The sequence below is a fragment of the Pygocentrus nattereri genome, chromosome 26 (assembly GCF_015220715.1).
Source record: "Pygocentrus nattereri isolate fPygNat1 chromosome 26, fPygNat1.pri, whole genome shotgun sequence".
NCBI classification, from domain to species: domain Eukaryota; kingdom Metazoa; phylum Chordata; class Actinopteri; order Characiformes; family Serrasalmidae; genus Pygocentrus; species Pygocentrus nattereri.
The window spans coordinates 20,165,238-20,182,315 of NC_051236.1; the positions used below are offsets into that span (position 1 = coordinate 20,165,238).

The window sequence follows — 17,078 nt, forward strand, 5'->3', positions numbered from 1 at the left end:
TTGTAGAGAGCTACCTAGAACAGTCCAAGTTGTTATAGCTGCAAAGAGGGGACAAACTCTATATCTATATATCTATATCTATATATATATCTATATATATATATATATATATAATGTCATAAATTCTCCTGTGAGTGTAATGTGTAGATGTCTTAATACCTTTGTCCATATAGTGTAGGTATGTTGAAATCTTAAATGTAGTAAAGTAAAAGTAGATGCCCTCTAGAGAGAACACCCGTTTTCTTATCCAATGCACAATTATCGGTTACTTACTGAATTTAACATATTATGGGGCATAAAACATAAAATGCCTTAAGTGTAAAAGTTATGGCACATTTAAATTACAGGTTTTATTTTTCCTCAATATGTTAAACAAAGAAACTAAATACAAATTGTGCACCAAAGTTGCAAATGTTCTCTGTAGGGGATGGATTTTTCAAATCAACAAAACATGACCAGGGGGTTCGGACTTGCATACAACCCTTATTTACTCATAAAACCTGTTGTATGTTATGTTGCTGTAGCTCATAAATGTCCCACCTGGGATTAATTCAGTTATTTTATTTTGGAGGAGGTTTTGCGTACTGAAGTTACCAAACTGTGGTCGACACAGGCCCTCCTGGACTGCAGCTAAAGAAATACCCTTACTCTAGAGCAGGGAGTCCTCTGATCTCTCTACATTGTGTATTTAGGAGCAATTAAAGAGTCACTCAGATTCACATAGCAAACAATATATTTAAGTGACAGGCTTTAATATGAGACACTAAAGGTATTATTTTTTCTACCACTTTCCTTTTTTCCTTTTATTGAAAATAAATTTACAGTCAGATTTAGAGTAACTGCTCATTTACTACACACAAATGGTCACTGAATGATGAAAAATATAGTTTTCAGCAGTAACAATACACACAGGCAAATAATTAGCTGATATATACATGTACAGGCATTTTACATCCTTTAGTTATACAAAGAATAATATCCCTATTCAAACAGATTGAAAATAAGCACACAACCAGTGGCAAAATCATCCGCTTGTTTAATACAATGTGCTGCCTTTGTTAGGGATCATAAATATTTTACAGCTTTCACATGATGCAACAGTGAACAAGTGCTTTTAAAGTAGAAGTCACATTAAAAAGTCTTCAGTCTTGATTGGAAAAACATCGAGAGCAACATCACGATGTGCAGACAATATCTACATTTCACTGAGGTGGCCCTTATATAGACACAGAAACACAGCTCCCTTCATACTGAAGAAGAGCTGTTGTTCGGACACCGTCAGTCCTCCATGTGCTTTGACATCAGACATCTTGGCAGAGACAAACAGTACAGAAGGAATCATACAGCATGGCAGTCAACAGCTGGACCAGTGTGCAGTGTCTGCAGTTGAGTCATCTAGCACTGCTCAAAACCAGCCATCAGAGACAGAGCAAGGGACTCCACTAGAGGGTAAAAATCAAAATAGAGAGTTAACAAACAGCATAACAATTGTGTAGTTAACTTAGATACAGAAAACACCAAACTGGTGCAAGAGGGGAAGCAGTTAAATAAAGCAAAAGTAGTCTCACAATGAGGAAACGATCCCCTGCAGACAGCCTTATTCAGAATGGTCACCAAGAACATGTGACAGTTCTTGAAATCCGACTCCATTTTGTCAATAGATTCGATTCTGAATCAGACAAAGACGACACGTTTTGAGAGTCTTAAGAAAATTCCAACAACAGACTAGATTCATAGACGTGTACAAAATGGCAATAAATGTGATGCTTCATATCAAATTAAAATACATATATTTTTGTAAACGAATACCACATACTTCCATGCTCCAAAGCCAGCCTGCCATCGGTCAGAGAAGATGAGAACCAAATTAAGGACCTTCATGATGGCTTCTTTGACAAAACTGACCTGCAAGGACAGAGTAACCTTGATTCTGTGTTCAAGTACTGCAAACAGCATTGACTGAAAGTAACTGAATATTTATTAGGACACTTAAAATAAGCACAAGCTCCACTGAGATACTGCCCCAAAACGCCAACAGATAGGATGTGGAGGGGGTACACGTGTCCTACCTTCTCCCGCAGAAGGCAGCGGTCGTGAATGGTGGACAGATATCTGTAATGGATTTTTATGAGCTGGTCCAAGTCTTTTGCTTCTTGTACTTGGTGCTGAAATTCCAGGCCTGTGCTATGCAAGATCTGAAATTAGAAGAGCAAAGGCAATGTAGAACAAATTAATTTGAATAATACTTGAATAAGACTAAGCTAAATAAATAAAATGAATCACATTGTTTTGTGTATTTAAAGTGTGCTGTTAATAACAAAATAGCTCAAATTATTTTTTTTCTTCATAAACAGGGCATTTAGTTATAGCCAAGTGGACTAAATAAGCTCCATCAGACATTCAGTAGTTCAGTGACATTACTTTCACCATATATATGGTTCATATGAACATAAATTACACAATTTTCATAGAGTGAACACCTTTTCCAGTTTTCAATGGTGGCTTATTCCAACCACACACACTTTACTTTTGAATACATCACCTTATTTTTATTGTTCTTCCATTCTAATGCACTAGTGATGTTCTTTTTGCTTGTATTGCATTTATGTAAAGCACATTAAAGTGTTCTTGTGTATGATATGTGCTTTATATTGGCAGGGCAAGCTTTTATAAATGTTTCTTATCCTTTATAAAGTCAATGGTTTCAACTCATTCTCTTTCATATAGTTTGTGGATTCTTTTTTACAGTGGAACAGAACTGTAGCTGTCCATTTTGCTACTGCTTTTGTTTGGTTTCTGTTGATTTAGCCATAGGTCTCCTGTGAGCTCTGTCCAGCATAGTCTGCTGAAGGTGTTCATTTAAAAGCCATTTGAAAACTGTATTTGAACCAGAGGTTACAACTGCAATTATCACACATATACAACATGTGAGCAGTTTGGTCTGCCAACCTGGACAGTGTTAAATTACAGTAGTAAGCTAGTAATCATGTTAACTTTGACAGCCCTAATTAATACCTGTGAGACATTTAATATAATTCTCACTGTACAAGAAACACAAATCTGCACAATAATGCAAATACCTACCCTGGTCATAATGTAGTTGTGCAGACTATTAACAAAATGCATTAGCTTCACTCTTAGTAGGAACATTCTATGGATCTGCTGGTTTATGGGTTCTTTGGCTGTGTACTCTTCAGACTGGCCTCCTTCATGCCTCTTAGCAGCTGTTGTCAAATCTGTGGAGAAATAACATTTTTAGCAGACAGAAAATCAGGTGACCCAAATCAAATCAGCTAGATCCATCTCTGCACAACTTTCCCAAATTAACTTAAAAACTTGTGCCTCTGAAAGTTTGATTTGCCCTTCAACTAAAATGAATGCAATGTGAGACACATAGAGACATACACACGTACACACACGCACACACACACACACACACACACACACACACACACACACACACACACACACACACCCTAAGAGTATGTGGATGCCCCTTCTAATTACTGAGTTGTTACATTAAGATGTTTCAGCCACATCTATTGCTAACAGGTGTATACAATCAAGCGAAAGACCATAATATCTCTCCATAAACAAACACTGTCAGTGGAATGGGTTGTTCTAAAGAGCTCACTGACTTTAAATGTGGCACAGTCAGAAAACAAGCTTGCCACAAGATTTAGCCCTGCTAGATCTTGCTCTGTCAAGTGCTATTACTGTGAACAGGAAGTGTCTATTATCAAGAATGGCTCTGCCACAAAGTGGCCGACCTTGTAAACTCACAGAGCAAAGGCACCAAGTGCTGAATCGCATGGCATATAAAAATCCAAACTACTTTTAGAAGCAAGATCAATAGAAATTGTGCATCAGCAGCTTCATGAAATGGTTTCCATGGCTGAACAGCTGTACACAAGCCTAAGATGACTATGTGCAATGCCAAGCATTGGCTGGAGTGGCGTAAAGCACGCAGCCAATGGATTCAGGAGCAGAGACAGAGGTGTGTCCATTAGGACACGGTTTGATAAGTGTGCTGTGGAGAAACTGTAGAGCCCTGACCTCAACCCCACTAAACATTTTTGAGCTGAACTGAAACACTGACTGCAAGCCAGACCTTCTCGACCAACCTGATCTCACAAATGCTTTTTTCTATGAATGGGCACAGGTTCCCACAGACACATTCCAAAATTTTCTGGAAAGCCTTTACATATATATTTCCATGCCTTTCTATATTTCTAATACTATGTAAGCATTACTTACCACTGAATCGCAATGTATCCAGACTGTATTTAGCCCACTTTATTTGTAGAAGGAGCAAGAAAACTTGATTGTAGATTTTCTGACATTCAGAACTAATGACAATATCCACAGGCCATGGAACCTGGTAAACACAAGTAATTATATTATATAAACAGAAGAGAAATTAATACAAGTCATATTAGCTAATGTTACAAAAATCTACATCCAAACAAATACACTGAAAAAAAAGAAGGTCTAGTTACCTTATAACTCAATGTAAGACCATCAAGGTTGTTGATTGGCTGTTTTTTCCTTGTGGGATCGATTGTCTCCAGAAAGATTGACAATCTGTGAAATCAGCAAAAAGACAGCAGTAAGTCAGAAAAATGAATTAAACTAAAACAACAAAAAGAAGAAAGTCTTTAAGAACTTATAAATATGTTGACATTCAGTCAGTACTTGTTGTTGTCCTCTGGGTGGCGCTGTCCCACAGCCTCCTGCAGCTGCACATTGAGAAATGCCAGCTGCTGCCAGCTCTCCTTCTCCAGCACCTTGTCAAAAATGGCTGTGTAGAAGTCATACATGGTGTCACCAGCCTCCAAAAGGAAATAGTTTCTCATAGCCTGAAGGTATCCTAGTAGCCTGAAAGAAGAAATGAGACCAGTCAGCTAAAATATGAAATTGCTCAGCCAGAGCTTCCAAAACAGTAGAATACAGTAGACTGTATTCAAAACAGACCTATAAAGGTTTAAAGCCAGAATTTTACCTGTAGTCCTTTTTGAGGGTTCTCATGAGGTTGCCACAGCATTCAATGTATCTCTTCTCAATGTGTGGATACAGGCAGGAGCGCAGAGTCAGCTCAAACGTTTGACATGTCACTGATTCTGAAGAACGGTCCACAATCACATCAGCACCACAGAACTTCTCATGAAAGTCTTTCTGTTCCAAATACAACCTGATGATGATTCGGAATACAATTTATTAGAAACCCAATCTCGTTTCTTATTCCTCAAAGTCTTCATACTAATTAAACAGCTGCCTATTCATCTAATAATCTAAGTGTGAGCATATTTTGATATTGAAACTCTTTGTATTTAAAAGATTAATTAATTTTCCATCTTGTGGTCTGTTGAAACCTGCTGTTTCTGTGGTAGGTTAGATCACCTCGCAAAGTTGATGGCCAGCAGGGGGTCATGGATGTCATCCATTTCCAGATGACGTGCCACGATGGATTGCATCTTAATAAGGCTCCTCTTTGTGGCTTGTTGCTCCGTTACCGTATCTGTGGGTGACTCTTCTCCACGGCGCAGACGAGTCTGCACCGATTCCAGAAAGAGTGTATAAAGACTTTTCCTTTCAGCATCTGAGAGAGAAAAACACACAGATGTATAATAAACGGTCTTACACAATTACATATAACATGAGATTACATGTGTAATATTAACTGTGCTGATGTATTAAAGGAATAGTTCAGCAAAAAAATCTAATTTACACAATTTTCCACCTTCTCTAGATGTAGTTAATCAGCCAAGATATATTAGGAGTCCAAAATGTGCTGTCCTCTAAATCACTGACAAGTCTGCATGACCATAACACACCACCTGAATGTGGTTTGGGAGAAGTTTTGAGGATGCACTCATTTCCATGACAACTGCCTTCTACTGCTTGTTAGCAATGTAAGCCAGCATTGAATCAACGAAACAAAATTTGGACACCAAACATATACTGGCTGATATACTACATGTAGGGTAAATGTAAAATTGTGTAATTTGTGTTTTTTTTAACAAATAATTCTGTTAAGCTACAGTATTGAGTATTTTGCATCCGACAAGGCAAAAAGGCAAGCTGAAGGGTATTTCACAAACAAAGACTTCGTAAAACTGGACACCTTAAGCCCACAGTGAGGACGATCTCCTACCTCTACTCCAATAAGTTAGGAATGACCTGGGCTAATCATGAAATACTGTTCCCTAAACTGAGATCACTGCATCCTCCCCTCTCCTTACCATGATTATAGCACTATGCATACAATCTATGAAAAGGGTGCTGGTAGGGCAAATCACAGAAATTAAAGCCTTTCTTTTACATTCCACATTTAACCAAACGCTGACCTCTAGAAGATCCATCGGCCTGCTCTGCCTCCTTGCAGTCCAAGTTTTTCAGGAGCTGCATGGACTTTCCTGCCATGATGATCTGCTTAAGGACAGGCTTGAGGAAGGACACCATTGTGTGCTGCTTGCTGCTGGAGCCCTGCTCTCCTCCAGAGCTTCCACTGGCAGCATCGCTCAGTCTCTCCTCACTCTCCACTGCCTCAGACACACTATACAAAGTGTAAGTGGCGTACCAGAAGTCCCTGTGATTCACAGGCACATCCTTGTTCCTAATGGACACAGACCCAATGCTTAGTAAGATGAAGTCACTTCAGCTGATTATTACTGACCTCTTAAATTGTGATATGCATACATAATGTCTCATCTATTACTGTCTAAAGAACTATGGAATTTTCTACTATGGACAGTCACATATGCAGTCAGTTTTCAAGGAGTAATGAATTTTACAGTTCAGAGCGTGTGCTGCTTTGATGAGTGATTTTCATGCTGAGCTTTTCAAGAGAATATCCTGCCAGAACATAACTGAAAGACATTGTGATGTAATGTATTCAAGCATCTACTTCTTCCTAAATTGGTTTGAGACATTCTAATCCCGTTGTGTGAACATTTATAACCAAATGCAATTACTAAATCTTTTATTCTTTACCTCTGGATTATAAACTCTTTGGCTGGGTCGAACAAGTGGCCGTGAACAATCCATTCGTCCACTATCTCAAGATATGGCCTGACTGTTTCAACCCAGAGTGAGAAGAGAAGTGCCACCTGGTGAAATAAAGGGCAACTGGGCATCAGACAGTTGACTACTATTTTATTTGTTTGTAAAGCAGTAATACATGTGCTACAAAGCTAGCAAAACACTAAACTGTGCAGGACAGCCAACTGAGACACACTGCCTTGTTAAACAAACCTGATTCAGCTCATCCACTAATTAGCAAAGCCTTCATGAACTGAATTCAGAGTGTTTGTTGATGGTAACACTAGGCTAATTTCAGCAGCACTTCAGCCCAGAATTGCCTGATCTAAATAGTGGGTGGTTTAAAACATTTTCTCAACTTAAGGCAAGACGCTATGGGCAAAAATGACTGTTTTGGTCAATCATTTTTCAAGTTTTGTGGGTAAATTGCATCTATAACACATATTCTCTTAAATGTATTGGATGTATTTATGTATTTGTATGTATTTACTTCCACATGGTTGTTTGGTGCATCAGTTTGTGAACACTCACATCTACTTTTTCCTAAAATTAACAACTATAACGAGGGTACATGCTTTCTTAGTAATACAATTTTAATGTCAGATCCACAAATCTTAGTTTTATTTAAATGTTAATGTTTCCTTGATTAGACACTAAAAAATGACATTCCAGCAATCTGTTCTGCAAAATCTTTTCTGATGTGTGACTTTACAATAAAATAAATTAATGCATACTTAATTAGACAATATCTTAATGTAATTTTTTGCCCAATACAAAAAAACCCTGCATGAATATCAATAATCAACTGAAGATTCATTTTAAATCCCTGTTTACTTGTGTTTCACCATAAGTATACGAAACTAAGAAATTTCTTCTGGTAATTAGTTCACTGTTTACTACTTTGACCATTAACATATGTAAAAGACTTTCCACAAACTTACCGATTGCTCAGAAGCTTCACCCACACTGTCATATTCAATGATGGCCTTGTAGAGAGTGTTGAGTAAATGTGAGGCTCGTACCACATTTGGCGTGCCAGGGGGGACCTCAGCCACCCCTGTGCAGAAAACTTTGTGCAAGACTGTGATCTGAGCCAGGTGAGGGCTGAGCCTTTCCAACACAGCGGACAATGTCACTGTCTCATCTGCACACACATCACAGAAACGAACAAGTCGGAAAAAAAATCATTTTACAGGCTGCACCACTGACATCATTAACTTGCATGTTATTCAAACAAATAGTGGTAAATACTATGTACCTCTGCCGATTATATCTTTCTCAATGGCTGTGAGCTCCTCTTTAAAGCTGGTAAAGTACTTGTACAGTGCCCACACAAAGGCTTGGTAGGTTCTGAATGGGGGCTCAGAGTTCTTCTTGGAAGATGAGGAGGAGGAGGAGGAGGAGTTGAGCCCAGGTGGACACGGCTCTGCACTGTGACCAGTCACCTCATCAATGAACCTCTGTAGACGAAACACGGCCTGGCCATAGGCTGCTATATGTTCCAGCACTGAGCGAAGGCAATTCTGTACCAGATTCAATCACAAGGTAAATATATAAACACAAACTAGAGGCACCTTCAATGCATATTTAAAGTCTTTTAAGAAAACATAGACTTGGGACTTAGAGGAGGAGACGCATTCCTATTCTGTTCAATTTTAGCTAGCACTTTACAATAAAGCTACATCCATTAACAGTGCTTAAGAAATAAGCATTTTTAAATACTTAAGTAATGTAGCAATTAATCAAAAACTAATGACCGAAATGAGGACTCACAGTTTAGATTTTAAGTAGTTTTTAATCATTACTATATGCTTACTTAATTTTTCAATTAGTCATTAACTAATGACAGTAATGATAAGCCTGTTATTTTAAATATTAGGTACTTTATAAATGAGTTAATTATTGTGAATCAACAATCAAGATAGTAAAAACTAAGCACTAACAAACAATTTGTTGAAGTCTATAATGTCAAATGCAGCTTTAATTTAAAGAGAAGGCATAAACTTCTAGCTTATGAAACACTTCATAAACATGTAAGAGCACAGAATAATATCTATAGTTGTATATACAGTCCCCTTCACAATTATTGCATTGCCACTCCTGGTGAAGACGAGCAAAAAGGGTTACAGGAAATTCACCTTTTGGTAAACTAGCTTAATCTCACACTGAAAAAAAATGAGAAAAACTCCTCCACCTTTAACTGAAGTAAATTTATTTTGAGATTTTAAAAAAATCCCTTATGTGCCACAACCACTGCCATCCCTAGAAGTACCATCAGAGGCCACCTCCGCACCAACAGATTATTTGGAAGGCAAGCCAGGAAATAGCCTTTCCTGCCATCTAAACACATGTGCCTGGAATTTGCTAAACGCTATTGTGACAGGAAACATGTTCTATGGTCAGATGAAACAAAAATTGCGCTTTATGGCAACAAATAACACTAAATGTGGGTTTGGTTTAAAAAGAAAATGACTACACTGAAAAAAATGTTGCCCACAGTTGAGAATGGTGGAAGGTCTGTTATGTTGTGGGGCTGTTTTTCCTCCAAAGGCCCTGGAAACCTTACTAGGGTACATGGCATCATGGACATTTTAAATAAAAAAGAAGGCACATCCTACACATCGTTGTCACCCACTGAAAACATTTGGTGCACTATGAAACGAAAAATACGACCCTGCACTGTTGAGCGCCTGAAATCCTATAACAAGCAAGAATGTGAAAACATTTCACTTTCAAACCCACAACAGTTGATTTCCTCAGTCCCCAAACACAGTTTGTTACAGGAAAAGGTGACACAGCACAGTGGTAAACATACCCCTGTCACAATTTTTTGGAACTTGCTGCTGACTCAAATCAAAATGAGCAAATATTTAAAAAATAATAATAAAATAAATAAATAAATAAATAATTCTCAGTTTCAACATGTTTTCTTCATACTATTTTAATTAAATATAGGGTTTACATTATTTGCATACATTTTTATTTACATTTTACACAACATCCCAACTTTTTGGGAACAGGGTTGTAGATATTTAAGGAGGTGGCCAGTTGGTGTATATGTAGTACATATATACATGCATACATACACACACACACAAACATACACGTCAGGGTATATCTACCTAATACATGTGTAAAGAATATACTACTCATGAAATATTTTGTTTGAGTTTCTGAGAATATATCTGCAGACAAGTTTGCAATAAGAATCACAAATAACATTAAATAATCTTGCTTAAATAAATAATGCTTAAGTAATATGTTGAAAAATTTAATGCAATAAATAAAATTGAAACTATGTTAATATCATAGAACTAATTAAATGTACTAATTACTTCTTGAAAGGAACAGAAAAAGCAAACATCTACATAAGGACCATAGAGCCTGACCACAGATCTTAGGCTTTACCAATAAGTCTTAACTTATCTTAGCACATAGATGATGGTTAAATAGTAAGGCAAGTACACAGTACACTCTCTCTACCAATTAAGATGACCCAAACTCTAACAATTTTGAGAAACTTGATTAAATGGCCCTTGATTAATTCACCCTGATTAATTGGAACTAGAAATATCTCATTAGTGCTTAGTTCAGCAGCTCATTAGTGCTTAGTTCAGCAGCTCATTAGTGCTTAGTTCAATAGCTCATTAGTGCTTAGTTCTTACTATCCCAATTATTATGTCACATTATTAACACTTTAATATACTATTTATTAACATCTAAAGCAATATGTTAGCTACCATTACTATCATTTGTTAAATATAAATATTAGATATTACATAACCATTAGTAAGATTTTAAAATAATGTTAGTTTCTATGTCTTTCATTAATTAATGATTAGCTGTGACATTACTTAACTATTTAGTTATGTTTATTACTCTTGTAAGTACTGTTAACTGATGTACTCTAAATTGTTATCAAGGAACTAAACTAAATAAGAACTAAAACAATAAATAAAATAAATAAATACATAAAATTAAAAAAAAAAAAAAAAAAAGAAGAAAGAACCACTTTTAGCTTACATTAGTCAAGTGGGTGACCACCACGTCATTCCTCACGCTTACTTTGCCATCATGGTGCTGAAATATGAAAAGCCTCTTTACCCCTGACAACAGCCTGAAAGCAAAAAAGAATACAGGGTGAATAGCATTTTCATTTGACCATGTGCCTAGCAGGAAAAAGGAAACGCCAACCACTGGGATTCATAAACTTTCGTGACATGGTATTGGCAACATTCCTGAAAATGAACAGGACACTCCACTGAGGCGGTAAACAACACAACCAATGACATTCATAGAGGGTATCCGCGTAAAACTCAACATATTCTGTCTTCACACTCCTAACTATAAAAATCAGACAGAAAGAAAGACAGCGGATGAGTGAACATGCAGTCTTCATGCATTTGCCATTTCAATCATTAATAAAAATATGCCCTATTCATCTATTATACTAGTTACTAAAATACTCATGATAATCGTAATTTCCATATCTATAGCTATATGTCCACTAAAATAAACATACCCAGTCTTACCATAAAGTCTCTCGAATCACTTGGGTTTCAGTAACAAAAGCTTTTTCCTCAGGCAGGTAGAGTGGGTCAGTGTTGTAGAGATGCTGATCCCTTAAGAGAGAATCAAAGGAAGTATATCAACACACTTAACAAACAGATGTTTCCATTAATTAAAAGCTACTCATAAGCTTTTTCCTGGATTTAATTTCTCCCTAACTGTTAGCAAATTAGACCCATTTCAGTGTAGATTTTTGCTTTTCACTGATCTGAGGCTAATTTTGGAGTTTCTCTTACAATGTTTTACAAGGGCCATAAAATTCAAAGAAAGAGGGGCAGAGAACTGAATTATCAAATGGGAGAGCATGTTTAATGCACTTTTAATATTACACTGTGTTATGGAGTATCAATAATCAAAAAATTTATAAAAAAAAAATTAAAAGGGCCCAAATTGTTGAAACCTGAATTTTCCTCAGTTTTATGAAACAGAAGAGTACTCTTGTTCGATGTAGTCTTTTTTTAAATATACCATTCATTCTTCACCCGTACAGTTAATTTAAGGGAACTAAACTCAAATTAAGGTAGAGTGGATGCTCAAGCTTTTTTTCTCACCAGACGTTGAGCAGGTTAGAGTGCAAATGGAGACTGTGTGGAAAACGGGGTGAGTGGGGGACCCAGTATGGCGTTACAACATGCCGCTCCAGCCAAGCACGGGCATCTGGCTCACCCACTAAATAAATATGTACAGTGAATTACAAAAATGACATTTACTGGTTAAAGACATTTAATTTATAATTTTGAAATATTGCACTAAAGTTCTGGCACCATCAGTGATGCTTACAATATGATGTTCATTAGTTATAAGTACCCATCGGCACGTTATAATTTGTGTTGAGATCATGCCTTTACCAGTCCAAGTGACTTGTACTGTCTTATTGTTCCGTTCCTGATATTCCTGTGGTGTTCTGTCCACCTGTATCCCAGAATCCTCTCTGCTGATAGGCTGCTGACTTTCTTCTTCCTCACTCTCCTCTTCTGACCACTCCTGAAAAGCAACCATATGCATAGCGTACTGAAAGATGCACTCACTTTGCTACACATACACTATATTGGCAAAAGTATTCCCTCACCCATCCAAATCATTGAATTCCGGTGCTCCCATCACTTCCATGGAAACATGTGTCTAAAACCAAGCACCTAGGCCTGCAGACTGCTTCTACAAACATTAGTGAAAGAATGGGTCGCTCTCAGAAGCCCAGTGAATTGCAGCATGGTGCCATGATAGGATGCCACCTGTGCAGTCCAGTTGTGAAATTTCCTCGTTACTAATTATTTCACAGTCAACTGTCAGTGGTATTATAACAAAGTGGAAGCGATTGGGAACGACAGCAACTCAACCACAAACTAGCAGGCCATGTAAAATGACAGAGCGGTGTGAGCAGATGCTGAGGCGCAAAGTGCACAGAGGTCATGTTTCTTTCTGCAGAGTCAATAGCTACTGATCTCCAAACCCCAAACAGTGTGAAGAGAGCTTCAGAGAATGGGTTCTCATGGCTGAGCAGCTGCATACAAGCCTTACATCACCAAGCACAACGCAAAGCGTTGAATGCAGTGGTGTAAAAGGACTCTAGAGCAGTGGAGATGTGTTCCCTGAAGTGAACAATCAAGCTTCTCCATCTGGCAATCCGATAGACGAGTTTGGGTTTTATGGAGATTATGGTGCGGGGTTGTTTTTCAGGAGTTGGGCTCGCCCCCTTGGTTCCAGTGAAAGGAACTCAGTGCTTCAGCAGACCAAGAGACTTTGGACAATTTCATGCTCTCAACTTTGTGGGAACAGTTTGGGGACAGCCCCTTCCTGTTCCAACATGACTGCGCACCAGTGCACAAAGCAGGTCCATAAAGACATGGATGAGCAAGTTTGGTGTGGAAGAACTTGACTGGCCTGCTCAGAGACCTGACTGCAACCCAACAGAACACCTTTGGGATGAATTAGAGCGGAGACTGTGAACCGGGCCTTCTCGTCCCACATCAGTGTCTGACCTCACAAATGCGCTTCTGGAAGAATGGTCAAAAATTCCCAGAAACACATTCTTAACCCTTGTCGACAACATTCCCAGAATAGTTGAAGCTGTTATAGCTGCTTTTTTGCTTTTGGCAATAAAGTGTATCTGCATCAGGCCATTCAGTAAAGGTATAAGCATCACTTATACTAATAGTAATATTAACAGAGTGGCACTAATTCTAAAAGTACAACAATTTTACACATAAAGGCACATTTTCAGTGGTATAAAACAGCCTTGCTTGACTATGTCACATGTGTGTAACTGTAAACAAGCACATGGCCAAACACATTAATGTATAACTGAATGCAGCCTACTCACCGGAGTGTCTGGAAAAGGGCCTGTGTCAATATCTTCTCCTTCCATTAAGTACTTAGCCCAATCAAAACTGTCTTCTTTTTCTGCATTAAGAAATTATTTAACTAAGAATCAGGCACATGCCAAATATTTTTAAAAATGATACTACAATAATGACCTAACCTTTTAATCACAGTTTACAATATTATGACATTGATGCATTTGAAAAAGAAAAAAAGCCTTTATTACAGCTAGACAAACTATTTTCTTAATATCTTTATTATAAATAGCAGTCCTGTGTGGGGGCTGTACATGTGCAATATGTACAATTAATAATAATTATTATTACAAATTTAAAAATAAAAAAGCTCTCTAAACATTGGTGCTTAATGATAATCATATGATTATCATAATAAGTTGAGTACCCTGCCATAGAACACTGCCCACCTTTGAGAACTGTGAAAATGCTTAAACATAAATTAAAGCAGGGGATATACAGGCAATTTCTTACGCTTTTAAAGATTTTAATAGTGTAATTATAACAATAAACATACGACAGCTACATGATTGAACACAATCCATGCTTAATATGGAAGCATTTGTTTATCAACTGCAACAATATCACTAATTTCTTCTAGTACTAAATGTCTATTCACATGTTAACACACCATCAAGCTGACTGTTTAATTCTCTATGTAGCTCTAGTCTACACATGGACATTTAACAGGTGTACAAGCAACATATTTTCACTTCGTGTGTTCCAGAGTCATAGTAACTCTTTAAATAAACATTTCAATTCATTTCAACGTCAGTGTTAAATGAAAGACAAGGAGGGTACTCTTACGCCTTAAAGTTGGCTCCCTCAGTTGTAGCCTGTTGATCTCTTTTTGTTCTCATATTTAGTCTTTTTACTGGAGCGAACTCTTTGAATGTGACATGGTATGTTTATGCTGTTGAAATTATTTATAATAAAATAACTTGAAAAGTGCTCTTCCTACTAAATATTTTTTATCTACTAAAACGTTACTGTCTTTCTAGTCAAATGTGCATTCACTTTTTTGGTCTTTATAGATATATCACTAGACAGAAATTATGAGATTTCATAAACATTCCAGCCTCCTCTGATTAACTGGTCGTACTGCCTGTCTAAAAACACAGAGGTACCGATACAAGACGACCGACCTGATTCTTTCAGTCTGGGCCTTTCACTGTAGGTAGTGTTGGATGGAGAATCAGACAGCAACAGTAACAAGGCCAATACACCATGGTGGACATCAGTCTGTATGAAAGAGAAGAAAGGCAACCTTTGATACATGTATTTAATGTATTTATGTCTTAGCGGTACAACATGATTTTACAGCATCTTACCATGGTACCCTCAGTATTAGGAAGAGGTGAGTTCAGAAATTCTTCTGTCAGTCGTGTCCAACTCTCTGCTTTACTCAGGTCTGAGTGCACCATAAGTTTTTCATGGATCCTGAAAATCATGAATGGTGAACCAGATATGAATTTTTGGAATTTAAAACACTGACATGGGCAAATTTGTGGAGCACTGCTTGAATCACATTCTTACCCTTTTATTGAGCGCTGTACTTTGTGGCTGCTGACATCTAAGAAACGATGAAACCTATACAGTGTGAGGAGGAGAAAAAAAACTTCACTACATCATTTTATCAGTGGTTTAAAGCCTGCAAATGCTCTAAATGACAGGCCAGGTTTTAGGAATCCAGCAACCTCCACACTACATTTGGAATGAATGACAGATTTTGCATAATTTCACTGCTGTACACAAACTCATTCAGAGTGGTTAGATATGATATACTGTATGCTACTCATGTCACAGACTCTGACGTCTGTACAGCGGAGGAGACAGGGACCTGGGGTTGATATGTCTTCAACACAAACAGAGCTTTTTATTCATCATCCCAAAGCATTAGCGAACCTACACACGTCTTGAGTTTTTATTTATAATGGTGATAATGAAAAAATAACAGTAAATCAGGAGGAAATAAAACTTTTCTTTGAGGATTAGCTTGCCTTTGAACATCATGTAAAGTAAATCGATTCACGAGAGGTTCCAGCCCAACATTTTATCAAACAACACTCGTAAGACTGAATCAGGCAGCGTATTCATAACCATTTAATCCAATCACTTTCTCTGAGGGAGCTTTTAGAGGTGGACTTAGTTCACACCACTTCAGACTTTCTTTACATCTTCGCCACTTAATTATGTGGAGCGTTTAAAAAACTGGTAGAGCTTCACTTTTAACAACTAACGGTGTGAGAAACCCGCACCGGCACCTGGGAGAGTGACAAACCCAGAGCTGCTCCAGTTTACAGACACAAGGCTGCCAACGCATCCTCACCTGAAATTTGACCAGGCAAACTTGAGAGCCATTTGGAAGTTCTGGTCCTCTTCATCCTGAACGCCGGTCATATGCGTTACCAGTTTCCTCACCTCTAGGTCCAGTTCTTTCTCGAATTTGGTCCAGTGCGCCATCCTGCAGTCACTTAACTCACGTGGAAGTCAGCTCAGCTACTTTATCAACACCGGGTTACGCAAAAACACCTGAAACCACCTCGACCCCCACTGACTTTTCATGTGCGCACACACGAGTCCCCCGCTGAGCGGCTGTACACCAGCCGAGCTGAAGCGTCTCCCTCTCGGATTTGCATTCCAGCTACGCGGGTAGCCAACAAGCTAGCATCAACACACTGTCAGGTTCGGCTGTGGGGATGAACTACAACACGGCTGGAAAACCTCCACTCGTGGTATTTGCAAATCGCTGCGGGGCAGATTTTGTCCCGTGACTCGTTACGACAGTAACTCAGAGAGCTGCAGGGCACTAAAATCACTCGCTGGCGCTCAAAGCGGCGCCGCAGCTCCTTCTTACCGCTCAGCTTGTTGTGAAGCTCCTTCTGTGGTTGAACGCGAAGACAAAGCTTAGCGGCTCTTTACCTCCACCTATCGGCCACAATACTGAAACCACGACAGAAAAAAGGAAACCTTAGTAAACAGAAATAAAACTAAAACGTGAAGTGTGAAGGATTTTTATTTATCAAGTTAATCATAACCTGTAAAAAGGAAATACAATCACTGTCATGACAAAAGAATGACAATTATGTTTAGATTTCATAGCAAATACAATATATAAGTGCTAAACAAACAAAT

At 38.0% G+C, this 17,078-nt stretch overlaps 1 protein-coding gene across 1 annotated transcript; it reads right to left on the reverse strand.

The window, feature by feature from the left end:
- Window positions 1-731: 731 nt before the first annotated feature.
- Window positions 732-16,838, reverse strand: tubgcp5 (tubulin, gamma complex associated protein 5). The gene is made up of 23 exons (XM_017720702.2): window positions 16,273-16,838; window positions 15,480-15,533; window positions 15,275-15,383; window positions 15,089-15,185; window positions 13,931-14,010; window positions 12,459-12,594; window positions 12,162-12,279; window positions 11,574-11,663; window positions 11,065-11,158; window positions 8,300-8,564; window positions 7,983-8,185; window positions 6,994-7,109; window positions 6,348-6,616; window positions 5,401-5,599; window positions 5,003-5,191; window positions 4,696-4,878; window positions 4,500-4,584; window positions 4,258-4,378; window positions 3,085-3,236; window positions 2,070-2,195; window positions 1,817-1,905; window positions 1,569-1,669; window positions 732-1,442 (listed from the first exon to the last, which is right to left on the reverse strand). Exons 1-23 carry the CDS (start codon window positions 16,404-16,406, stop codon window positions 1,396-1,398), a joined length of 3,057 nt encoding a protein of 1,018 aa, XP_017576191.1. The 5' UTR covers window positions 16,407-16,838; the 3' UTR covers window positions 732-1,395.
- Window positions 16,839-17,078: the final 240 nt, after the last annotated feature.